At 41.1% G+C, this 27055-nt stretch overlaps 2 protein-coding genes across 3 annotated transcripts in view; one reads left to right on the forward strand and one right to left on the reverse strand.

Moving 5' to 3' along the window:
* The window catches only part of LOC111245025 (5-hydroxytryptamine receptor 2A-like), a 32709-nt gene extending 17520 nt beyond the window's left edge, over positions 1–15189 (forward strand). Inside the window, exon 2 of the mRNA XM_022792743.2 lies at positions 8976–15189. Within this exon, the coding sequence (XP_022648478.1) occupies positions 8976–10165 (1190 nt within the window). The 3' untranslated portion in view covers positions 10166–15189. The remainder of the gene's footprint in view (positions 1–8975) is intronic.
* On the reverse strand, positions 8171–26695 carry LOC111245024 (uncharacterized). 2 transcript variants are annotated; one of them, XM_086978509.1, is made up of 4 exons: positions 23881–26691; positions 16646–16741; positions 11263–16417; positions 8171–10189 (listed from the first exon to the last, which is right to left on the reverse strand). In XM_086978509.1, exons 1-3 carry the CDS (start codon positions 24257–24259, stop codon positions 16350–16352), a joined length of 543 nt encoding a protein of 180 aa, XP_086834635.1. In that variant the 5' UTR covers positions 24260–26691; the 3' UTR covers positions 8171–10189; positions 11263–16349. The 2 variants fall into 2 exon arrangements, with proteins under 2 accessions (XP_086834635.1, XP_086834636.1); XM_086978510.1 differs by lacking the exon at positions 16646–16741 and having other exon boundaries at positions 11263–11544; positions 23881–26695.
* Positions 26696–27055: the final 360 nt, after the last annotated feature.

Below are 27055 nucleotides of genomic sequence, written 5' to 3' on the forward strand. Positions count from 1 at the left end.
ATACTGTATAAATATATTATAGATATATATTATAGACAAAGCCACACGTAATGAACATGTAGCATGTACCCTGAAATTTAACATAAGTAAACCGGTCTGATTACAGTTAGCATGGCATATACATTTATGACGATGCAATGCTGATAGAAATGTAACTTGTGCTAGCACTTCCCCAATCGTCAACTTAATTGCAGAGAGCCATTTTTTAGTATTCGAATAGTTGCATTTTCTGAAGTGATCCAAGTGAGAACAGACGCGTCTGACGAGGAATCGGAGCGACACATAAATAAAAAATACGCCTAGGACCCATAGTGGTTGGCCAACGTTGGCCTATATTGCAGGGATGGCGTTCTTGACGCAAACCTAGCATTGAAGGCAATTATCTTCAAACAATTAAACAGACCAGTGAAACCAAACGGTGTAGAGTTAATGGACGTCAAGAACCACAACACAGCAGATAGGCGAAGCATCATAAAATCGTTCAGGGAATCAATATCTGGCAGGATCGTTAGGTTTATTATTGAGGTACACTTATTGAACAACGTCAGCGTTTGCTTTTGCTGTTTGGAGTTCCGATCGATCTTTTTGTATAAGCCAACGTGACCAGCCAAGCGCTACTTTATGCTTAGCCTAAATACTCATATGTATATATTCGCCGGTGTCGGATATTGATTCCTTACGCAAGCGTCATCAGTTTTGTGCTAAGCTAGTGCTCTGACTTGCTTTGTGGTTTACCCCTAGAAACTAATGGACATCGTTATGGACAGACAAGTCGGAGTCAAAACACATGTATTTTGGTCAGCTCAAAATTTAAATTAAGTCTCAGGCTACCTCTAGAAAAGCAGAGGAAAGACCGAATCGAGTTTAAATAAACGTATGGTCAACGTTAACAGCCAGTAACGCACTGGCCGCCATTAGTGATGTTGCAAGGAGGGGGTTCAATCGGCTACCATATGAAACTTACGAAACCGAACGACGTGGTTCCTTTTGCCGCCAATTTTCAAACTTCAAAACGGTTGCTGACAATGCAAACCCCAATGGCCGCATTCAGCACCCACCGCCAACCCTGCAGTCACCCCAAATGTTATCTGCCGAACCACCCTTTTTCTGTGGTGTCAGTTGTATAAATAATTCATTACTTCTTTGGGGACAACCTACAATTATGCATTGCGACATCGATTTAACCGGCTTATTAAATTTAATCCGATTAGGTGTTATCCGTCATGGTGCGCGTAGGTTACATACCGTAAATGTTTGTACGTGCGCAACGAATATCAGCGCATAGATGATAGCGAGATACGACGGAAAGCACGTAAGAGCTTGTTGTTCTTTGACCAATTCAATGCTATGGCAATACTGCAGTAACAGAGAGTAATACACTGTTTACTACACAATGTAGTAAGCGTGTTAAATGAGCCTGCGACGTTAATATTAAAATCGTTCGCCTTCCGTCTTTAGCGGATTTGGCTGACAGATGAAAGCGGTATAGATGACAGTCGTTGTCGATATTAGCATTGTTGAGCTAACTCTATACAATCGCCCTGCGTCTTAGCGGCCCCCATTAGGTAGCGGATTCGCTAACTTTCTTTTAAAAGATTAACGGTGGCCACAGTCTGAAAATGCCAGTCCGCTTATTTCAATTAAAAGCGCGTTTTGTTGATAACCGTCAACAATGTTGATACTGAGGTAGCGTTGATGATCCGTTGATGTTATCTTTAGACGCTTTAATACAACAAACATAAAGCCGGACAAACTAAAACACTGGCCAGAACCCCTAGTGCTACCGGATGTAAATTACGCAGACAAACCTAGTCATAAGTTGCCATATTCACTACATTAATAAATAAATGCAAATAATAACAATGTATCACGAAACTACAAATGTACAATTTGAGTTGGGCAACTGCATGGCTCTATGATCTATGAAAACATTAAATACAATGGGTCGTGTTGCCCTGGACAACAGCAGCCGATTTCCACAACCAATCATTTTGAGCTGATTGACAAAAATTCCTTATCAATGTGTTGTGTTTGCAAATAGCATAGAACGGCGTGGCCCGCTATGCATCTCGTCGAGAGCGTTGTCACGGTAACGGCGAGAACGTGACGATCGTCACTTCAAGTTTCAGCATTGACAAATAGCATGTGACTATTATGCCGTTTTGTAGCTCTATTGAAGAAGTCCAGGAAGACCTAATCCGGACTTTCTGATGGAAGCATGCCTTTCAAAGCTGTACCAAAGGTGTAATTCACACGGCAGGAATAACCGAAGCGTCTATCCTTTACACAAATACTGATATCGCTTACGTAAAAACAGAAAATGGATAATAATAAATCATAGAGACATGGTTAGGGTAACTCTTTCAACCGGCCACATTTTTTCTCATTAGCACAAATGAGTTACTATTACGAAGTTACGTTATATCTTCAATTGGACTCTTCAATGGATTGTTTCCGGCAGCCTGCCGCCACGATGTCTGCATACAGCACAAATCGTGAAAGATCGTGTTTACGACAGAGGAAATCGGCTTAATCGCTGCGATGTAGCAATCAATAGAAAGATCCTGTTCAACAAATTTGATTTGTGAGGTTTTCCTTATAGTAACTACTATCGGACAACTACCAAGTAGAAGGTCAATACTATTTGACAGTTGAGAAACGAGGAACAATTAGTTATGTTTGTTATTATAGGTTTACTCCACCTCATTTTCTGACGTCGACCAATGGGGGGAAGGGGGGGGGGTCTTGAAAGTTATTTTGTTTCGATAGGCTAAAGAGAAAGTGGAGAAGCTTAAGGTGATTTGAAAATTGATAAATATCCATTATTTTTTTTTTGTGTACGCCTTAGATAAGTGAGATCATTAATAGGAGATGTAGAAAAGCTAAATCGGTACAACTTAACGCTCTAGGCACTTCGAGGATAGCGCACTCGTTTCGGCATGGATCGCTATTGAGAACAAAACGAACATTGATAAAACGTGTTACAGTGGCAAAGATGTGATTTTTTCGGTTTTGATATGAGCTTCTACATAATTACAAAGCTAGAACAGTTGTAGAACAGTTATATTATAATATATATATATAACCTGACGCTGCTAATAGGCTGTTCTTAATAAGTAAAGTAGATGAGAACTTGTTGCAGTTCTCAATTGACGATTAAGAACCGTATTACCTATATAGTCCTTATCCGTTTTCAGAATCCTCCTTAAAATCATTGACGATTCTTCTCCAGTGCACTTGGTCTATATACAACAACCACGCAAATAGACATGTGTCTAGCCGCAACCCTTGTTGACGTGATAAAACTTGCTTCACCACCAGAGCGGTTCGAGACAAATAGCATTTACCTCTGTACGATGCCGGACAATTGCCGTTCCAAAAGCCGTTTAATCCGTTCTTCTGTACAATAAACCGTGTACATGCACGTGTTGATCACAGTTATCCACTCATCCCTTTAGGGATACGTTAGTTTACTTGCTAATACCCATTACTCTAATGTTGTTACTCTGTCGAATACTATGACTTTCTACGCCCATATAGAAGCTAGCGTATCTTATGTGCGTTTTATTTATGTGAAAATACAGATACGCTAAACTCTCGTGCCGTCAGTATGCACGTATATCGGGAAGCCAGCCGCTGGCCTGCCTAACGTTGGTGACAATCGACGTTACAACACTATACCAGTTACTACTACTATACCAGTAACCGACAATACCAGTTACTATGTAAGCAGTTTTCCACATAGGACAAGGCTGGACAGATTACGCGTCATATTTCTTTTTTAAAGGATTTCACGACAAGTTACATACGTCATTGTCTCTGTCGGCCTCATTTACGTGGCCTTCTGGAGTTCCCAGAAAGTATTCTTGACCGATGTCGTTTTCATGCGTACAATCTAGACGTATCACCGCACTTCTGGACCAAGGGCGTTCGCTTAGGTTTCAATTTGGGGACTGTACATATGGATTATAATTGCACTACCGGTAGCTAGTTTGATCCTTACTGCATATCAATTTGCCTTTCAAGGTTGCTATGATATCGTTACGCAACCGTTGCTACAAACTAGGCTTTGTTGGTAGCAGCAAATTTAAATAGGAATAAATTACCAATTTGTTAAAATCATATATTCAAGAATTACATAGTTCGATGAATGGATGAAGTATATACCGCTGTCTATCGTCTATTTTACTTCCTTTCTTTTATTACACATGTGAAGTGCCGATTTATAACACGATCGTCTAACCGAGATTTTGAAAAGTAGACACAGATTTAAGTAAGTTAAACCATTAATCAACAGTTATTTATGTTACCTGCCGACTGTATGCGACGCTCATATTATTCATTATTCGTTCATGTTCAGAGTAGGCTCAAGAAGGTAAACGGGTGTTGAAGATAAACACTGAGATGCCTCGGACATTATATCTAATTGCCACTCGCAAGAATTATATTGTAAACCCGTGAGGAAGTTCGGCTAAAAAAAAGCAGCGAATTTTAGAAGATCGAAAAAAAAGTATAAACAATTTAATAAAAATCATCTTACACAAACTATCGATGCAATTCAACTCTGTTCCTTGAAAGATTAGGGTTTCAGAACGGAGCTTACCGGCTGGGTTGAATAGGACTCGTTTTACGTTTGCGTTTTCGCGCTTCGTCGATAATATTACATCGTCTAGCAAGGCGCTTCTCTCTGGCAGAATTGGCCTATTCTTTTTCGTTATTATAAAAAGTTTATTTGTGCCCAACTTGTGGCACCCGACTATAATTTGCTCATCTTATGTTCAGCTTCAAGCGAAAGTCATAGACGTTCGAGAGGCCCATAAAGGTATAAAATTCGCTATTTGTATTATTTCTAACACAGCTGTTGTCGTTCAGATATGCCCATGAAACACTACATCCCTTGCATGGCGTTCACACGAATCGCAAACTTTTTTTTTTGGCCAATAACAAATTTTAAGCTATAGTCAATACCTTATTATTTGTGTTCTACCAAGTAAACGAGAGAATCGAGCAACTATCAAATGTTGTGCCCTGCTAGCATTTTCGGATCCTTGCTAGATACGATGCTATATGTGACGAAGCACTATTTTTTGCTGACTAGAATTAGATAGTTTTACAGGTCGCGTCTAAATTTTCGATTTTGATGTTCTCTTCAAAGTTGCTAGCGATTCCTTTCATCCGCCCGTCTGCTATCAAACAGGGCTTCGCTTATCTAGTAGGTTAGATGTAGAGAGAGGATGTACCAGTCAGCTGAAACGTCGACCGCTAGAAAAACATCAACCGATACCTCGAACACAGGGGTTTTTATCGTAAAAGTACGCGGATGTTCCATACTACTCTATGCTGTTCGTTGCACGATGCGTGCCTAGAATTGGTTATTAGATGGTAAAGTATTGTATATTCCATTGCACTTGTGCCTATTAGATAAATCCTAGCTAATAATTTCGTTTTTTTTTTTTTTTTTTGATTTAACGAAGCTATAAACGTCTGCTTTAACCGACGCTTGCGACAATGAATGTATGGGTACGTAACGTGGACTACATGACGAACGTTTGCCGTTCCATTGTTTGCTGAAACGATGTTTAGCCTATGAGTAAAGTGACAAAAATAAGTGAATGAGGCGTCTAACAGCAGCAGCCGCAGTTACTCGAAAGAACAAGAAAAATCAACTTATATGCACGTGCACGTTTGCCGTCACAACTCTACACCATATGATATGCGCGGCCTTGTACGTTGCGTTTCACGTCAACGGAAAGAAAAAAACCTATAAATTGACTCGTTTAAAAGTTCTATACCTTTTTTAATCTTCCATTTTTGTGTTGCTCTTTTGTCGCTCGTCCATGCTTGCCCAGAGCTAGCGCTCTTGTTAGTCCTGGTGTAGCCGTTACCGTCGACCTCTGGCACAGATCGATCCTTCGCTAAAAGTCTCTATTGAGTCGCCGTACACCTATATTTTCCATAGCCTCCATATATGATCTTTTTACTTCGGGTTCGTCATCCACATGCCCTTTCTCCACGCATTCGCGCCACCGGGTCGCGTTGCCCAGTTTCCTTCAAAGTTATCTTCCGCCAAAAAACTGAGCTGCACGAAGGGCCATGACACATGGCTTTCCCTTGACTCGATCATACCTTGATCCTAGGATCCCAGAATAGTAGGTTAAAGTATACATTAAATACACATGTCGTGCAGAGCACGATCACTGTGAACACAGCCTTTCCGATCCGCCCTCGCTGTACGACCCACACGTCGTGGATTTCATTCGGTGCCCTACTCCTTCAATCGCTTGACGCCGTATTATAGCGCCAATGCCCTTCTTCGGTAGCGACCGTTTATCTGTTCTTCCCTTCTAGATGACTCGAGTCCGCATGGTTCGGCATTTTGTAGAGGATGTGCTGTCGCTCGCCGTTCGAATAGCTTAGACCTTGCAGAGGCTTCAATTAGTATAGTACTACATTGGCTGGCGCCTAGTGGGTGGTAGTAAATAGCGCATGCTTGCTCAGCCACGACGTTACTCAATATGTCCGTCAATGACTTAACCAATTTGGATAGCTGACGCGCTTCAGGCCATTTTGAAATAGAGTAGGCGCAAATAGATAGACTCCAGCTGGCAGCAGGGTGGTCGTGCAGGCCATATTCGCGCGTAGCGACAGCGAAAGCCGTATCCAGTAGCTGGTAACGACACCAGGAAATTCGATGCAACCCACCCAGTTGGCAGAGGCAGATGAAGCAAAATCGACCGATGGCGGCAATTACTGTCGGAATAGGTCGCGTCGTTTTGTTCGATAGAATGCAAAGAGACTAGGCATCTAACGGGAGTCCTGGGTTATCTATTCTAGGTATTGAAATACGGCACTCTTACGTCGATTTGGCGCTGCGTTCGTGTGATGCGATTCTTCTACATTCAGTTGGAAAAACGCGCTAGACAGAAATGTAGCTGACGTCAGAGGTAACACTGTGGGTGCGCTTTACGACAGGACCCTGCGCAATGTACGATGCTTATGGGAAGATTTCTCTATCTCTTTCTTCCTATGTATATATACACAATGTACTGATCGTCTTTTCTATAAACATGTTTGCGGATTCTCTTCGCTCACTTTAGTTATCTGTCCTGTTAGTCGTCTTGCTTTTTATTACTACGACTAGTCAATGACCAACCAGACGAGACTGAGATGTCTCGTCTGGTTGGTCATATGCATATACACATATGCAGACTGGCAGCACATTTTCTACATTGAGCAGAAAAGGCATTATGGGGGACCAGATGTCACCAGTGTTATTTCGAAACATAATATATTCATAAGGTTTGTCCAAACGCTCTGTTGAAGTTAGACGGCCGTCAGCATTACCCCTCACGTACGATAAATTGCATTTGGTGCTGCTTATGCAGACGCTCACCTATGCACGATTACTTGTTATGAGCACTACTCAATAAAGACTTCAAGCCAGACGCAACTTTAGGGCGTGGTTAGCTAAAGTCTTTAGGCAGTTGCTTGGGGCCGTTAGTCCGTATGAAAACGCAATTTCCGTTCCCTGTGTCTAGGCTCCTTTTTAGCAGGCGCCACCTGGTTGCTTGTAAACGACAAGCCTCTCACGTAAACCTTCCGGTTCGAAGTCAAGCTTTGAAACTACTTAGTCGTTCGTTATTCGAGGACAAGAACGGGCCCCGTAAGGGTACAGGCCTCAATCCTAACCTACCATATTGCTTTAACATACATTCTAGCGCTGACCCCACTCAGAGTGTTACGGTATTAGTAATGACGACTAGTAGGACATTTTTGTAAACACCTACTACCTCTCTAGTTAAGTTGTCCTCAATACGCCAGCATACAGGGCAGCTTGACTTTGATGTCCGTTCTAAGGCAGGCTGGGCTGAATACTAAACAGGACTTCGCAGTTGATTCCAAGCTGAACTAAAGGCTGACTAGGTTTCATCAGTCGGAGTTGATAAATAGACTATTTATTGACAGAAGTACTAGCGGCAGCTATGGTAATTTCGTTGATTTCAAATTTCGAAGTGGAGTAATATCCCCTCTTCGAGGACTCTGACGTAATATTTCAAAACGATTCCCCACTCGCACACAATAAACGAAAACACTTTCGAGTGTCTCTAACGTCCGTGATTGCATTAAGCCATAAAAACATCGAAATGAAGAAAATTTTTAACATACCATATACGTTGGTTTTAGCTACGGCTTGTAATAGAGGATTTATTTATGATTATCTAGTATGTGTGTATTGTATTGCCCATATTGCTGGCACCTACGACTAAAGCTGTTTATATCCTGGTTATCTTATACTGTACAATGTATATTATTGTTACCTAGAGATATTTAAATTATAATGCAAACACCGAATAGCTCATGGATTCTTACATTTCTTATAGCGATGCAATTAGTGCGCAAATGCTTCTTTTTTTCTCTACGTATGTGAAGCTAAATGAAACTGAATCCGTCATAACATGATGGTCTATTTGCTCGTATCCCGCTAGCGTCGTTACATGAAAGCAATATGATCTGAATAAGGTACTGTAGCAGTTGTTGAGGCCATGTGTACTTTAGCAACAATTTGATCAATCGTTTTCTTTGCTTGTAGCTAGCATGAAATATGACATGTTGGTGTGTTTTATTGACAGCCTGATTTCGATACGAGCAGGTCAGCGCTGGGCCTAGGCAAAGTCTGAGTTATTTTGGATCGAATCACAGTTGCTATTTAAATGTGAGATATGTTCCCTCATGAAGCATTGTCATCATTGAGCTGCTACCTTTGCATCGCGCTGCTGGAAGTGGTTGAGTTATTAATAGATGCAAACGTATGTGGAGTTTGGCCACTCAAAAATAACAAGAGATTTCAACTTATTATAGTAGTTTTGTATTACCATCTTCCAATAGTTGTTTGCACATTACAGTCGAAGGGTAATTTATCTCAATTTATTGTCTTACAATAACTTACTTAGTTGTATGTTGCTTCCTGATTCCAGGTTACTGGCCGTTCTCTACGGTTGTCTGTACAATATGGGTGACCTGCGATGTCCTTGGGTGTTCGGCCTCGATCCTTCACCTCTGCTGCATTTCAGTAGGCCGTTACATCGGCATCCGTAATCCGTTACGGACCCGCCAACGGACGCAATACCAAAGTCGCCGTAGTGTTCTTACACGAGTTCTTGGTGTGTGGCTGCTTGCGTCAGTGATCAGTTGTCCTCTGCCATTACTGGCGGCTCAAGATGTGAACAATGTACGCCCGTCAGGTGAGGCATGCGCGATCAATAATCGATTTTTCCTCGCTTTCGGATCAATCTTCGCCTTTTATTTACCCATGATGGTTATGATGGTCATCTACGTGCTAACCGTACGTGAACTGCACAAGCCGCCAGACCTCAGCTCGTCCACAGCCAATCCCACTACTATAACCAGTACAACAACAATTCAGCCAAACCCCGCAGCAGGGGGGTCCATCTCGGTGACGTCTGGTACAGTCTCGGGCACTGATTCAGGAGGTGGAGGCACGGTCACCATTGGGGTCATCGGCGTTGGCGGCACAGGTGGGGGAATCCAGACCCAGTCGTCTGCTTGCTCCTCGAATGGCAATGGAACTAATATGAGTACCGGTAACGCGATCACTGGCGCGTTAGCTACCACCGCCGGTTTCCCGTTTTCACGAATCGCCTCGGCCAAAGCCAACGGCTCGGGTTCAGCGTCAAGCGGCGAAACTTGCCCGTGCGTTCTTGCCGTACGAACCGCTAGGGCCCTCAACGAGCGTCGAGCTACCAAAGTTCTTGGCGTCGTATTTCTGCTCTTTTTCGTATGCTGGTCGCCTTTCTTTGTGCTCAACGTGCTGCAGATACCGCTCGGCAGTGACTTCTTTCCCGGGTACATGTCGACTGGCTTTCTATGGCTTGGTTACATGTCATCAACGGTCAATCCGCTCGTCTACACCGTGTTCAATCGCGTGTTTCGTTCAACGTTCTGGCAGTTGTTAACGTGCCGCTGTGGGAAGCGTCGGCGACGCCTACTGTATAGCAACACGATACGTGGGTATGGCTATGCTAGCTCGCGCGACATGGTCTCTTGGTCGTTTCGGTCGACTTACCGGCAGCCCCGACCTGACCACAGGAGTCAAGGCTCGGGCCAAATGGGGACCACACGACTGACAAACGAAAGAAGGCCCTGACGAAAGCGGGTCGACTCACAGGATCTAACATAAATCGATTCAAAATATAACGAAACGAAAAACGAATACACACTGACCACAGATGCCCGCACTTATTTGCAGTTGTAACAGATCAGGAAAACGTAACAGCCACTCAGTATATAATATATATACTGACTATATATAATAAGGACAGTGATAAGAATGTAACGATGAGCCTCTCTAATGAATGCTACATTTTCGCGAAATAGGTTTACATAGTATGTATGACTAGTAATATGAGCCTACGTATAGATATCTAACTAAATATATACATATATATACATGAAGATCTGTGTTCGGTTACATGTGCATACGTATGTACATAGTTGTGGAGGATGATTCATTCATTCATTCATTCAAATCGTTCTAAATGCAACGGCTATTATCTATCTATGGATGTGCCTAAACAGAGTATCACAGGAATGGCTTCTAAAATAGGACAATCTTTGCTGTAAATAATGGAAGTCTTGTTTTGGAATAGGAACAGGAAACAGGCCAGTAGAACGAGACTTGGTTTTCGCGGAAAGTCATAGAAACATAGCATTATTAACTATAACAACCTATAAACTGTATAGGCTAGCAATTGTGTTAAATGAATAGTTCAACTGATAGCCGAAACATTCGAAAGCCGTCTGAGGCAAAAAGCTACTCTGTAACGCAGGTGTAGGGAAGTTGAACTCTGAAAATTACAACAATTAGATGTGGTCTGGCTTTTATGGTAACGTATATTTAAGCCTTGAGCAAGTCTCAGCAAATCTGTCATTGAATGAAGAGTCAGGATTCAACAAGAGGCATGTTCATTGGTATAAATATGAAAATCCCCGGTAAAGTTTTATCTATTATGCCCCATACACACTCAATCGGCAACTAATAAACGATTAGTAAACAAATTTACAATAATGCTAGACAAAATTACTAAGTTACAGAGAAATCATTGGCATGTTAGGAAATAACCCATGATCGTTGCTTCTTTAATTGCCTATTTAATCTATTTGTGTATGTGAGTTACTGTCAGTGGCGCTTGTCTAGCGATGGGGTTTTTTGGTCTATTTGAGGTTAGCCGATGGCCAGCTTACCTTGACAGCGACACAGTGAGCACGTCAACGTGGCGCTCCTGTGAGCGACATTAAAGCATCGACCGAACGCTGACTCCGAAACGGATAGAGAGACCAATCTATTATAATTAGCATATAATTATTATTGTTATTAGAACGTAAGCAATACTATAATGATAACCATAATATAAGTGGCAGCGAATGGTCATCGAACGTTCTACGCTAGCATATCGGTGACATGATCGTAGGGTTAGATGGCGCCGCCGCGACCGCCCAACAGGTGGCGCAGGTGAGCCATTCGAGCTGAAAAGTACACATTATAATGTAAATACTGAATCTGTTATTAAATTATAGTAATAATATTATATAATAGGCAATTGCAATGCTTTATTGAATATCAATAACGCAAGTTCCCTTGAAGGTTCCTTACAACTTGCTACTTGGTATATCGACTAGAAACGACCTTCCGAGATCAGCAGAAAACATGATTGCAGTCACGAATTTTTCGTTTCCTCATTACTCCGAGCATCGATGCGGGCCGCTGATACTATGTATGTATAGAAAATATATGGTGTATCCCACATATATGGGATTACTTCGAGTCGTTAAATCGCCGTCCAGTAAAGTGCAAACACACGCTAGGCACTATATCAGGCGCACAATGAAATTCACTGGAGTAACTAAAAATTCTGATACAGAAACTTATTTGAGTATATTGAACTTAAGGGGCTCCAACGCACGCTTAAGCACCGACCACAGATAGGAATATAAATCTTCAATAGCTAACACTTGCATGAATTATTCGACTCCTTTAACTGTGGTCTGTTCAAACGTGGTATAAAGACTGAAAAATCATATAAAACATGGTTTAATGCTACTTCGATGCGCTTCGTTATAGAGACTAAGGTGTGCACTTGTCTGTCTATCCATGTGGGAAGATATATATATATATAAATCTTCGCAATGACTCTTAACAAAGCTCTAAGTTATGTGAGGAGTAACCATTTACTAGAATAAAGTTGCAAAATAACTACACCAAAAAATCAGTGTTACCGGTGAACTGCCCCGAAATACTACATAAACCAGCAACCAGTTTCATTAGTATAATTATAGAACCTGCTGATCGAATAGCTCCGACAAGGTAAAAAGCTTCGACACCCCAGCAGGAATATTGCAAGTACCCGAAAAGTGGAACGGAATAGGTCGAGCAAGCCATGGATAGGAATAACGATGCGTGCAGAGCCAACTTACAGGTTACATCAGGTTGGCTGTCCTGAATGATTTAATTAACTATAATTAGCTACAGGCGCGAAGCGACGTCTGCGACTCTGTCTTGTATAAATTTAGAAAAAGAACATGAAGACATCGATACTAGTTGTTCATACATTAACTTCAATGCTATAACTTTCAATACTGATGCATCAACAAGGTGATCTGCGTGAATAAACAACAGCCTTTTCTTTGCAATGAAATAACATAGGCTTGTGTAATGATGCCATAGCCGTGTGTGAATGAATCGTTTCTGTTGATCACGATCTGCTTAATAGATCAATTCAACTTTGCAAATGGCTGGCTACAAGCTCAGCACAAAATATTATGCGAAACTACCGCGTATGTGGTAATGGAGCTGCTAGTTTGAGAATAATATACGTGTCTCTTAGTATTTTGGAGGCTTGTGGACAACAAGGAAATAAAGATTTGTGGGTGCCGGCTTGCGAACAACATTGAAAGTACGCGGAGCCCCTGAATCAGGCGGAGCTGAGAACACTATATCGGATTTACTACATTTTCTCACCACTATCAAAGAGAAGGTAAGGGCGATCTAACGAAAAACAGAGAGGGCGGAAGCATAGCGGAAAAAAAAAGGAAATTGGGTTGGAAGCAAACAGCGTTTGAATCATCCCTGACCTCGCCGCGGGCACGCGTCCTACATTTCGTATGTGCCACTATTTTCGAACTAGTAGGAAAGAGGTTAAGGTTCCTAAAGTAGAGCACTGTGATACTGACACATATGAAGTAGACGTCTCATGAAACAAAGGCGATGAAGGTAGACGAAATTTGCCTACCAGGCCATCGTGGAGACAGCAAGTTTCGATATTGTAGTGACTTTTTGACGGTCTAAGGGGTCAGCAGGTTGCGGACGCAACCCGGTTCTATCGTCCTCTGATTTCGTATTTCATTTTTGTACAGATCTGTGAGTGCGAAATAGTAAACTGGAAATAACCCAGAAGCGCGCAGAGACAAGGCGTTCGGATAAAAGGTGTAGTCAAAAAAGGACTGCTGAACGACAGGTGAGTGGCCCCAGCATGAGAAAGCAGGTGAAAAGGGAAACATATACAGAGTGAAATGAAATCGACTCAATGTAGGCGATGCGTAAGTATATCCAGAAGGACGAGTGCGAGGAGTGCCAGGAAAAAGTTTGCCAAGTGTATGGTTTTTTCTTCCCAGTAGTAGCTATAGCAAAAGCTGTGTCCATATCTAATCGAGCACATTCGATGACGCCACGATTGCTGCCCGCTGACAGCTAGTATGAGGTACGAAATAGAAGAATGAATATGCGCAGTGCCCTATGCCGGATAAAACATGCCTTACGACTAATCGTGTACCTTGTATGCGCACAACCACCCTCAAACGCACAGACATTTACGCGAAACTGGATAAGGACGCCTTCGATCAGTAACAATACGTTTATCGACGGCCCAAAAATAATCTAGAAAAAAGGGAAAAGGAAGGAGCCCAAAACATCTCGCGGCTTTCTGCAAGTGTCGTCGCATAAAATAACTCCTTACCGGTTTCGAATAAAGATTGCTCTGCTTCCCTAGAGAATGTTGGAGGAACCCGGAAAAGGAGAAAAAAACCAGGCGAGGGAGATCCAAGCGTATCTTCGAATCGAGCAAGAAACAAATCGCCGGGTGTAGCCGATGGCTACAAATAGAGAAACATCGATAATGAGAGAACGGGCGACAAGAATAACCCAGCCTTCTGGACTCTATCTCGTGGGGTTACTTTTCGGCGTCCTCGACCTCGCTCCAAAGGGTGATTTGTGTCAGTCGACACGTCAAGTCGACAGCGGCAGAAGCCGAGAAGGCAAAACCGAGTATCGCGATGCGCAGATATGTGTGTCCGACAATCTTCTTCTTCCTCGTACAGTGTGATCAATAAAGATAGCAACTCGGCTTGGTTCCAAGGCTGATCTTGGGAGGCGACCCACAATCGAATGGAGAAAAGATGCAGCGTATTCGAACCTACCCAGATACCCAATGTGAATATATACCTGCAAAAGAAGCCTAAAAACAACGTACGACTGAAGAATATTTTAAAAAGAATGCGGCCACATATGTATAACCTTAGATATTTTCCATCATGTGTATCTTACAAAGATTGCTTAATACAACGATGACGAAGAAATCGACATTTAGCAACAAGCAGAGTAATACGACAACCTTTAAGGGAGTTGTTGTTAATAGATCGCAGTGAGTGTATGTCTGTGAAATAGGTATGTGTTTTTCAGTATCGTTTGCTATTTCACTGATCAAATATGGTGAAGCATGCATAGTTCTTATGTCGATACTTGCTAGGTACTGTTTTGAAAAATTCTTCTTTGTAGTATGTAGAGTCAAGTACCTGCTGCGCATTATCTGGTAATGGCATGGAAGCATCATCAGGCAATGGCAGCAAAGCTTCTAAGCCCTACCGGCAAGTTGTACTCTCTGGTTATTATTGTTATAACTTTCCGGCGAGCAACAAAATCCTTAAATAATACGATTTTCTATGCGCTACACACGGGATGCAACACGAAATCAAAACATGAAACGAGTCTATCCTGTTCGAACGTCACGCTCCATCTCTGCAGATGGCTGAACTTGAGGCATTGTCAGCGATTACTTAATATGCCAATAAAAATTTCGTGCTATCACGCAACCTTGCGCGCAGCACAGGCTCACAGTAGCTGTAAATCTGTTCATTTCTAGATAAGTTTTCCTTTTCGAATTTGACCGCGTCGAATGATGTGCTCGAAAGCCCCTTACGGCACCCCCCAAAGACTTTATACATCCGTCTAAACTAGTTAATTCATATAAATTCCAATGTTCTAATGATGAATAGCTACTGCTGGATGTAATGGAACTGCTAAAAAAAATCCCCTTGACTCATTTTTATCCCTTTGATCTGAAATACTCGTCTGCGTTATCATGCGACCACGACCGAACTATTCCGTTGATAGTTTATAATAAATGTATAGGAATAATAATGTTTATAGCAATAGAATACACTTTGCAAGTAGCACGAACGATACCTCAATAGCGACCCCTCTTTTGTGTGTAAATAGATATGATACTGAAACTGATACTGCTATGATAATAATAATAATAATAACAATGATAACTACGATGCTATAAAAACTCGCTACGATGATTGGTAAGAAGTATATATGTGCTTTGTTTTGTAAATGATGTAAAATCATGTTACCTGTTGCCGTGTTGAAATAAATCGATTTATGTATAAAACACGAACAAAAAGAACTGAAATATCTTTTTATTTTTTCGGTTCGGATAATATTATATATCTGTGTATTCGTTTAGTGCAGAGGATTAACTGAGGCACAGGATCTATTGAAGTTCAATGCGAGGTATCACGAAGAACGAGAATAAGTTGAGGACAGTATGAAAGCTATGCGCTCGTTTAACTCCAGTTCGTATTTATAAGTTGTTCTAACATTTGACAGGCGCATACTTTGAGTTCTATGATGAGCCAAATTATAGACACTTTCGCAATTTACGTATTTCGAAGAGGCTTGAATTTTACTTGGGTCGAATCTAACTATGCAAGAAAAATAGTAAGATATAGCTTGCCTGTAAATAGAAAAGTCGTTTCTCCAGAATAACATATGCCTAGTCATAAATAATCATCAGGTGGCGGTTTTCGCGTCGTAACCAGCGCGTGTGATCACATGCACTGGGTGCTTCAAACCCTGGTTTGCGGCCATAAAAAACAAGACAGAGAAAAGACGAACGAACGAATGCTTACTTCTGAACCATGTTACAGTGTCAAAGATGTGCCGAAAATTTAGCTACATACGAACTGCACATGGCTTAATCCTTCAAGTCCCATCAGTTTCCTTCGAAGCCATCCCAGCTACATTCAATGCCCGTGCGTTTTCTTGGATTGCATTGGTTACCTGAAAGTTTTTTTCTTTTCGAGTATTTCATGAACTTTAGAAAAAGGACCACTAGAAAAAGGGAACTGGACGTGTGCCCGTGATAACTTAGTGGGTGCCGTATTTGTCTGCCAATTTTAGGGTTACGGTGTGATCTGCGCTTCGTGCTGCGAGCCACGACACCTAACGGTGATACCTGACGTAAAACTCAAAACATAGCGAAATCTGTAATAACTTGTCAAAACAAACATAGCAATTCGTTGAAGCGTGAAGGTTCCCCTAAGGCAGTTATCGACTCGGTCCGGTCCACAGAAAATAGAGGCCAAGTTAAGCAGCAGCGGCATTCTATAAATTAAAAGAAAGAAGCATCGTATTATGATAAAAATCAAATACCACAAGGCTCTAAAAAAGCGGGCTGTGTCAATTAAAGAGCATGTATATTGAAGTGAGAGGTTAACGATTGTGACAGGATTGTTGGCCTCCGTCGATAAATATGTGTATGTTTAAGGTGAGCGGCACCCGACAACCAGTTGTTGATCCCTCCATGCCATGTCTTTCGTTTCATTAAAGTATGTCGCTTTATATAAAAATGTTTAAATTTTACGTGCATAAATATGTGTATGCTGTATAAACTGGCTGCCCAGAGTGAGAAAAGACGTTATAGAAGATGAAAAAACTAGGCTAAATGGGTAAATTAGGGTAAAACCCTAATTTTATAACTGAAGGAGAGAAGAAAATAAAGAGTTTGTATATGTGTAACAAGTAGTCAAATATGGGTGAGGGTTTTTTACGCGCTAGTATCGTTAAAGGAATGCCTTAAGTGATCGCAGATTACATATAATCTTGGCAAGCGTTACCTTTTTTAACGGTAAGGATTGAGGAAACGAGCTATTGTCATCAACTATTGATCGTTTACGGAGATCATGTCACATTTACGACCGGACATATTTGGGCACGAAACTCCTTAACGTATAATGACATCGTCGATTTACAGTTATTACGAGTGTATTTCCTAACTTCCTTCTACTTTCCAATGCAATACCATCAATTTCATGCGCAAAAAAGTTAGTGTATTTTTTTTTCCATAAATTCTACCTTCTACGTTCTTTATTCTTAAAGCTTCTCTGTCTTCTTGCGATGCCCGGGAGCAATGATACTTCTTTAAAAATAAAGAACAAAAGTACATATATATTTTGCAAGTAGTCCCATTGTGATTTTGCTTTTCTAAATTTTACTCGACGGTGCGAATGGACTTGTGTTTGTTTTGGTGGGAACCCGCTACCCCGTTCTCTAAGGCGGATGGGCTAAGCAGCTTGATCCGAGAAGTATAATTAGAGCATGCTGTTCGAAAAGAAAGCTGACTTCATGATATTGCTCAACTATTGCCAATATGTATGCCAACACCGAGGTACGCCGAGAACCCTATTGACTTCCTGGACCATTTCGCTTGTTATTATATCACACGACCTGCATATATGGAATCGGGGTAGATAAAGAAGCAACAATTTCATTTAGGTAATAGCATTTTTACATTGGAACCATCTGGAAAACGTGGCCTGGCCAATTTTGAACTACATACAATGATTCAAATCCAAGACAGGCTTAACACAACTTTGCGCAGGATGAAGATTGTAGCACAAGTGAGCAAGATAGATTCCACACGTTTGGAAGCATTAGACCCGATTAATAGGTCAGTTGTAGGAAAATAAATAAGGGGCCTTTTTTTTTTTTACCAAATATGAATAGCAAGCGTAATGGAATGTTATACAGTATCGCCTTTAAATTACGTCCTTACCGAGTGGATTGAGGTTTTTCTAACGAAACAGTCGACGATTACTCGAGTGACAGGAATAACGGAAAATTAGATATTCTACTAAAAACCGGACCAGCTGCTGGACATGAAGCAGACGCCATTTTAAATGGACCAAACGATATGGCTCATGTGCCGCATGCACTTCAATTAAGTAAAACAGTCATCTAGACTTTGACGGAATTATCCAATGTCTGCCAGGTCACGGTCTTCCTTACACCTTACATTGTGAACATTCGACGTAGGAATGAATCTCGGAACATCTCGGAACAATCTATCTGATTTGTCGATCGTCGACATCGAAATTTTTCAGGCGATTTTATTTATTTAGGTAACACTGTTAGATAGATTTACTACAAAAACGCTTGTGTACATACAAAGATGGCGGTTCTAATCCGTTTGACTAAGCAATAAGGATAAAGGGCGTTAGCTTAATTTGTTCTAGACGATATTTAAAGCACTTTCAAAAGTGTACTTTTAATGGAGCTCGACACAACGTTATTCGAGTTGACGCAAAGCAATCTTGTATCCTTAGCTGTTTCCAGTTTCCTGAATATCCAGTTCACCGCTTTTTCTGCTTCTGTGTATACATAAGCAGAAACAAGCAAGGAACAAACAGCTTTTCTAATAGATTCCTAAATCTTAGTAGGTGTTCCGAAAAAACTCTCATATACGAGGAATCTAGAATCTGAAATTATGGAATAATGTTCTAATCGCATAGTACTAGAATGCTATTCATCTATCTGAGCCTACAAATGCATAGCGGAGGCGAAAGTTTTGGTTGACTGAGATATTACGGTACCGGTAGACCTTGATGTGTAGCCATGGTTAAATAGCTTATTTTCGCCAAAATTTGTCTCAAATATATCATTGTCCTTTATGTGTCCTGTAATTAAACATTTCTTTCCGGTGTACGCTATACGAAAAAAAAAAATTATTCATCTCATATTTTGCATTGCCATCGGGCATTTAGGCAGCACAGCTAGAAACAGTAACGCTATCCAAGAGGGTCCAAAGCTGTCGCTTCATAACGCTGCACGTTCCACCAGAAGACCTAATCCGGTTATGTGAAAACGCGGTCAGAAAGCTCGATCAGACATAGAGTTCGTTTATATTTTAGTTACCTGTGTCACACTATCGGATAACGACGATGGAGAAATAACGATTTTTTTGTTAATATCGCTCATGCTTATCTCTTTCGTTTCGCCAAAGTACCTATCGCAAAACTTCCCTAGACAGAATGAGGCTGCATAGTTGAGCAGCAACAGTAGCGGGCAGCTCGGCTGCCGATGGGTTGCTGCCCAGCGTTCCGCGTTTTAAAACTTGCTCTTCGCCAAATAACAGAACGATCAGATAATGGCAAATGTTGCCGTCGCCCACCAGATCGGACAATAATTTCTGACTGTATTCTGTAGTGTATTTTCGATCATATTTTTTTAGATATATTTTAATTTGGGCAATCCGAAATACGGGAGAGTACAGAACAACACGGAACTGTCGAAAACAAAGACCATCCGATCCAATTTTACTAGCTGGACAAGATAGTCAATATGGCTGGGTTATATTATGTCCGTGTAGGTTCTTTCAACAGGTCTCAACAAAGCAACCGCATCATGATGAGGCAGACTTCGAGAAGACGATATAACGACGTATTTCTTCATGCTCATGCTGCACGACGGTGCAAAGCATGTCGAGCACGACTACTGAAAGTAGATCTAACTGGTTCTCAAAATACAAACGAGAGAGTATGTCACTGAAACATACGCATAGATTGAGATCCGCTTTAACTACCCTTGAATCTAGCATGTTAAAAAATCCATGTGCGCGATTAAAGCGACAGTATCAGGTATACGATTGAGTACTTTCAGAATGGAAGCTTTGCCTACCTTGCCAGTCGTACAAAATGACATGGTACACAAAAGATCAAGATGCATCCCAGATGCTACGGCAAAACATCACAATGCGGCATCAGAGAATCCTTAAGTATCAATATAGTAGGAAAACTTCTATGAAGTCTTTCGTGTGTTCTACATGCTTTTCTCCTGTTCCACAAGCCCCGTGCTCTGCTCTACTTCTGCATAACGAAATCAACTACTTTATTTGACATGAGCTAGCAAACGTAGTCTTCTAATTGCAGTTGAGTACATAAATAAAAGGATACCTAAATAATTTATTATTATAATATAAAATGTTGTTACTCACACGCACAGTGCTGGTTACTGGGCTACATAAACGTACGACCTGGTCATAAAACGATTGAATACGACAAAGGTGCCTAAGTGTGTCAGGATCAGACTCGTATTCGTGCACCCAATAATGCTTAGCTTTTGGATCTCTGAGTTTCAAGATCAGTGTTGGTTGCTACCTAGTGAGAAAAAAAAAATAAGGCTCACATGAGTGTTTGACGAAATGAAGGTACAGTATACATAAACGACCATGTCAAAAAGCCAGCTCTGAATCATATTTGCATATCGTTTAAAAATACATTTGTCACAAAGGCTAGCAAATTGGACGCTGTCGTTATGAAATAATCCTCATGCGTAATATCCTTTTTTCCTTTACTTTGGGATAAATTAAGGTTCACTTTGACGGATTGCTTGTCGCAGCGAGCATACGTTTATCCACTATTCTTGGTGGCAGTTTTTTTCGTAAAATCCACAAACCTGTCATGGGGGCAAGTAGGATTTGTGCCCTTATTATGAGCGAACATCAGCTTCTACCGAATGCCTTTGCAGTACACGAACTTTAATTGAGATTGTAATTTTTTTTGCTGTCGAAAATCGACAGTATATGTCGTTGCCAGTTCATACGTACCCAAAGAAGATTCATTTTAAAAGTGAAAAAAGATTTCGAAAAATCCGAGGAAGACTTATAAGAACACAATAGAAGATCTACAACAGAGATAAGATCAAAAGGGTCGGTAAACCCAATACTTTAAGATCACAGAAAGTTGACGCAGAGATCAATTGTAATGTTTGTCGTTAATTGAGTTTCCCAAGCAAGCCCAAATAGGTTTACTTTAGTTTTTTGTGTCGTATTTGACTTTTGAGACTTTTTTTGCACTGTTAGATTTTTGCTAGCCTAAATTTACATGTACATCTTCTACGCTTACTGTCAGCTAAAAGAGTAAACCCTCTGAACTTTTTTGGGCGGCGTGTTCGAGAGGGATTTCAATGAGTTTACTCTCATTATTGCTATTACTCATTGTAACCATTAACAATTCATTAGCAAATCGTCCGAAGGTCTATTTTCATCCGGACGTCGCTTGTGTGCTAATCACACCAGCAGTACCCAATCTAACTCGAACACACTGTACATGAACAGCGTTAATTTGGACCCTTGATGCAGTCGCGAAGAATCTACTAGGAGTGATTGAAGCTGTGTTTCGTTTAGTTTCATTGGCCCTTTGCAACATGCCCAGACCATCCACCCTTCTCACAGAGTGGCTTATTTTTGAAGCACCAAGGAGCTTAAATCACGTTCTCGATTCACGTGCATAGCAGCTCGAATTTTCTTCTTTCGAACCCTTTATTTATATCGACTTATCACACCCTCACTCAGAAGGATACCAGTAGTCAAGTTTACCAGGAGTGGCGTATGGGACAGCCAATGTTAGAGGAAGAGCGTACTTTGCTATGTTGAAAGAGAGTGGAGCCGTGGGCTGGCTTCCAAAGAAAGGGTGACGTCCGACATAGTGGGCAAATTGAGGTAAGCTGCAGTCCGTTAGCTTTGAATAAAGTAAGCTCACACTCCTGACCAAAGCCGTGGGCCGCAAAAGTCTTTTCTCCTATTCGAATAATGTAAATGGAAGCAAGCACTGTTTTCCTTTACAGTTAGAGAGCAACCTAGCTGGGTCTCGCATGGCCTAGAAACCCTCGGTTGACCCACTCAGAAATCCCCAGCCTCTCTGCTAATTATACCGAGCTGCTCGTTGAAAGGAAGTTTGAACTGAGGGTGGCCACATTAAATCGAACTCAACCGGACGCCATTCGATTGCTTGATTCGTCGATGAAGATGTAGACAAACGCCAGATCTGCCACCGCGAACCACTTGGGTTTAAATGGACTACCTAACTATAGTCGTTTGGCCAGTTGATATTGTAGACAGTGAAGGTAAAAGAAGCCTTGCGGAAACTATAATAATTTCACTGAACGAACCGTTGTGGAGCGTAGACTCAAATCAAATGGCACTATATCTTGCTCCTTTAATTCCTACTTGTATAGAAAAGTATACAGGAGTATTTCACAGACACGACCTCAGTAGTAGGTATGGCGTAGTATAGGGTTGCGTCAATTTCCCGATACAGACTTGTATACATAGAAGCCATACATCGACTACAAGCCGATTCAATTATGCCCGCCCATAGGCTTAGAAAAATACATATACGAGACCCACTGTGTTGGGGGCTGTATTTACACTATCTTCTCCTGTCTGCTTAAATCGACATATGGCCTACTTCATGGACGATTTTTATATATTGCCTACAGTCAATGATAAAATTTATGTTGCCGCATAAAGTAATCTACATTACCATGTAGAAGTTTTTCATTCACGCCGAGTCTTCACTTACTAGCTTCTGTTATTTATTTACCAAATCATCCGCACAAAGCTAAACCGTTCATTCGAATGATCCGAAACGCGTTGTTCCCGTCTTCATCTATATAACAGGTAGCTTTATCTATGTAAACAGGTAGAAAGGACCAATATGCTACTAAAGTTTATTTTAGATTGTTTGACCTTCTGGGGAAGAATTTGCTATTACCTAAGCTAGAAGTAAAAATTTAGTCGTCAAAAAATATCCAGCGGCCACTCTATCATATCTGTAGCTTATCCCTAACGGTCATGGATCAGAACTGCATTTACTCTGCTCCTAATCCGTACTGAATCACAAATGTGTACAAAGAGATTTAAATGTTAGCAAAGGAATATTGCTATTATAAGAACATCCCATTTTTGGGAACGGTAGCTAATAAAACGAATTTACTTGACAAAATCCTGTTGATCGTTGTCGATCCAGGTTGTTTCCTATCTTTTTTGCTAATGCAATGAAGAAATGCGCCTGGGTGAATTTTAATCAATCAAAAAAAATTCAGTATAATTAATAAAGCCGTGCTAATTTCAGACCGTTCGTTTCTTTGGATACGAATAAGACGTTAGAAATACGCAGAAAGCTTGGAAATGTTACTCATTATGTGGGCAGTTACAGGTTCATTAAAGACTACGACTTTCACTTGGGCTTATTGCATATATTGCTTGAATAAGCCGCTTTAGTTGCGCGCTAGTCGTCAAAACTTACCTATCAGAGTAATTATCAAGCTGTAATATAACATTTTAATAGAGAAGGTGCGAAAATAGGACAGATAATTTTTAGTAAAAAAAAAAAACGTTCCATTTTAGCATAAATTGATTAATCGGCCGTCGTTGTCTAGGAGCGGCTTAAAGTAGCGTTCTAACAAGCGTCGTTAGCTATGCAGTAAATGTATACATAACATGCATCGTGAATACATAAATAAAAGCGATATATTGTTCGTTACATTGAGGGGTCTGACACGTTCAAATACGTTCAAGCTTATATAAGTAGATGAAGGAATAAACCGATGGAAATCAATACCTATCGATAGATCCGTTATGATAACACATAGCAACGAATGAGTAATTTTTCCATCGCACCTACCTGGCGGGCTATCGCGCTCGAATTCGTAATGAAGTAGCGTAAACCACCAAACGACCGCAAAGTCTTTACCACCTATATATTTCTTCATGAGATGGCCTCGTAGACCCTGCCAATAGTCCTGACTATCGTGTACGACGTGGGTCGTGTTCTTCTTGATAGAGACCAGTAGCAACGTTGGATTGGGCCTGGTTGTTACTAGTGCCAGACAGGCTCCGCCGTCGACACGACGGAGGTGCGGCTGTAGGCTGTTCTGTTCCTGCCCGAGGTGGCGAACTAACGTAATCAAGAGGGGCCCGTTCCTGCTCGCCTGCCGGGTCCAACAACCTGCTGCTGCTGTTAATCCGAGGAGAGTTAGTAAGTTCACTAGTAGGCATAACATCCAGGGCCAGTGTTGTAATGTCTATGCCGCCTGTTTGGCGGCTAATCACGTACAGCGGAGGAAATTAGCTAGAAAGACGACGGCGTCTAGCGAGAAGCGTCCTCGATAACATCAAGCCTAACTCTACTATAATGTAACAAAAAACCTTTATGTGATGCAATTTCCAAAGTAGTCAATAGCTTGTTTTGCGATATTATACCTAGTTTGGCTTTTCACACACGAAGCTCATAGAGGAAATTCTGCTACGAAATATCAACTTCTTATGGAGCCATGTAGTTGTCGGCTGTTCGAATGGTACCCTACCATATGGCCCGATCAGCCTAAGGGAAAAAGTTGGAAAGCTTGAAGTCGCATCATTTGCCGCGTTCTTCTGGCAATATCTGCTTCACCGTCGAAGTTCACAACTGTACAATACTAAACACCATTAGAAAACTTGTTAAGCTAAAAGTAGCTAGTTGGTAATACCTACAATGACTGCTCATATTGAACAGGCAACAGTACGCAAGATGACTGCCGATCCTAAATGATAGAGTTTATGTTCGACAACTACGAACAGAGAACTACGCACGGAAACTAAGTTGTCATAAAAGCTGTAGCAAAAGGCTCTATAAACTGAATAGTACGTACGGGGGGACCCAAACTAGGTCAAGTAAGACTCTAAAAAGGATTAATGAAACAATATGCTGGTTGATGCAAGGACTTCGACTGGCTTTGTCACAGTTACATCCAGTTAAAGCTCCAAAAGGCGTTTATCGATAAATCCTCACTTACGATTTGCCTGCGGGCCGGCGCTCCTTCCAGCATGAAAGCTACCGCACGTTGTCAAAGAAAAGCTATGAGGCCCGCGATGTTAATGATAGTTTATGAATGCTGGGTGTTCGGCCAGGCTTCTCACGTTAACTTCCCCCTTAGGGCAGTATAGGCTAGCATCTATCTGGTAGTAAGCAAATACGCTTAAGTTACAAAGCCTCAATATGCCTATAACAGGACACTACGCCGCACTTAATGATTGTAGTTCGAACTATGCACGTGAATTCATATTCTTTAATGGTTCGTTAGTAGTAGTCGTCTTAAGCTGAAGCGCTCTTCTTATCAGCGATCAAGGTCGACAGTTATACGTAAGGTTATGGGTTTTTTTTTTTCTTTATTTCACTAAAAAACGAAGCACTAACGAGTAGTACGGTGCTAGGGTGAATGCTAACACGAGGCTTAGCCTTTGCAGGAAAAGGCATTTCTTTTTGGTCTTTACAACATTGTACTCCCAAGAGAAGTAATGCAAATCGGTGGAAGTGAATAAAGATTGAGGGTTAAAGAAGAAAGGCTTATAGTTATGAAGAAAAAAAATTGGTTTACAGTGACAAAGGCCTCTACGTTAACTGTACATTTGCTTTACTTCTGAGCGGTAAACCTAGCTTCATTTCTATGGTTACCCTTTAGTCGAGGGTTGTATACATGCAGACGGCTATTTACTTGAATCTAAATATTTTAGGTTAACTCAGATACAGATTAAGTATGTTATCTTGTTACCTGTGCTTATTATAGGCTGTCAGGTTTATAACTGTTTTGTCGTGAATTTGCAACAAGACGTCCGATCCTATATATGCATGGCCAAGATCGGAAGTCATGAATCGTCATTAACATCGAAATGTTAGGTTACGTAAATCTACGTTAGTTACGTAAACCTAGAACGAGGTTGCCTTTGTCCTGTGTTATACCGTGCACCTAGGATAGCGGTAGCTTTTAAGCATTGTGTGCAATGGCTAGTTCGTTGATGCAGTGCTAGCTACAAGCTTTGAATTGCTTTATAGAGTAACGAAGAGCCGGCTTTTAGCCATTACGAACTCTGACTGTCATATATACATATAATGTACTGTCACACACTAATTGGTACGTAAACTTACGGCAAAACGGGGGCAATTTGAAATTATTCAATAAATGTATTCTAAGTATTAAATTTCTACCTTGTAGATTGCAATTGCACGGTGTATATATATATACGATTCGAAACTCGAATTAGCCTTACCATGAAACGATACTTGGCAACAATGCTTTCCGGCGATGACTGTGCGAGCGTTTTATTTAGATTTCACTGGGCCACTGCAAAATGCCACTGGGCTATGTTTCAAATATAAAAGTCAACTTCCTAAGTGGCCGATAAATCTAACTTCACGCATCCAAAGCTCCTAAAAATTCCGAACTGGCGTATTATTTGTTTTCGAGCTCTGACATGTTGAGCTCAATAATAACTCACACCTAAAGCTCCACAACCATCAATAATTGTTATTCTCAAATTTGAACTTTTAATTTTTAGAAAATACAATTCGTCAACTTATACATCACCTACGACAAATTTGGCCTAATATACGCGGATTAGCGCTATTACCTATATTGGAGTGCGGTACGTAACGCTGTAAAAAACGTTCTATCGGTAAACGTTTTTCGAATACCTACAACTATGGCTTATACGAAAATATGCTAATTACATCAAACGCTAGCATTCCCATGGCAACTTACCGATCAAAACGTATCAGCTGTAACAGTTGGCTTCGCTCGATTTACTCTCTGTGAATATGAAAAATACAAGTTATTACTTCGTTTAACGTTAGAAGTATCTGATCAGGTGACCAGACGAGCTGGCTAGAAGCGGCACTTGCTAATCTATTTACGTACACGTATTGCTTGTTACGACAATTTACGTAAGAAAAGGCTACATTCTACGTGACGTTTCACATATTTTCTATACGCAGAGATATTATCTATACCAGTAACAATAGAACGCCTGTAAATAGTACTGCG

Source organism: Varroa destructor, unplaced genomic scaffold (assembly GCF_002443255.2).
Source record: "Varroa destructor unplaced genomic scaffold, Vdes_3.0 BEIS01000002.1, whole genome shotgun sequence".
Lineage (NCBI taxonomy): Eukaryota > Metazoa > Arthropoda > Arachnida > Mesostigmata > Varroidae > Varroa > Varroa destructor.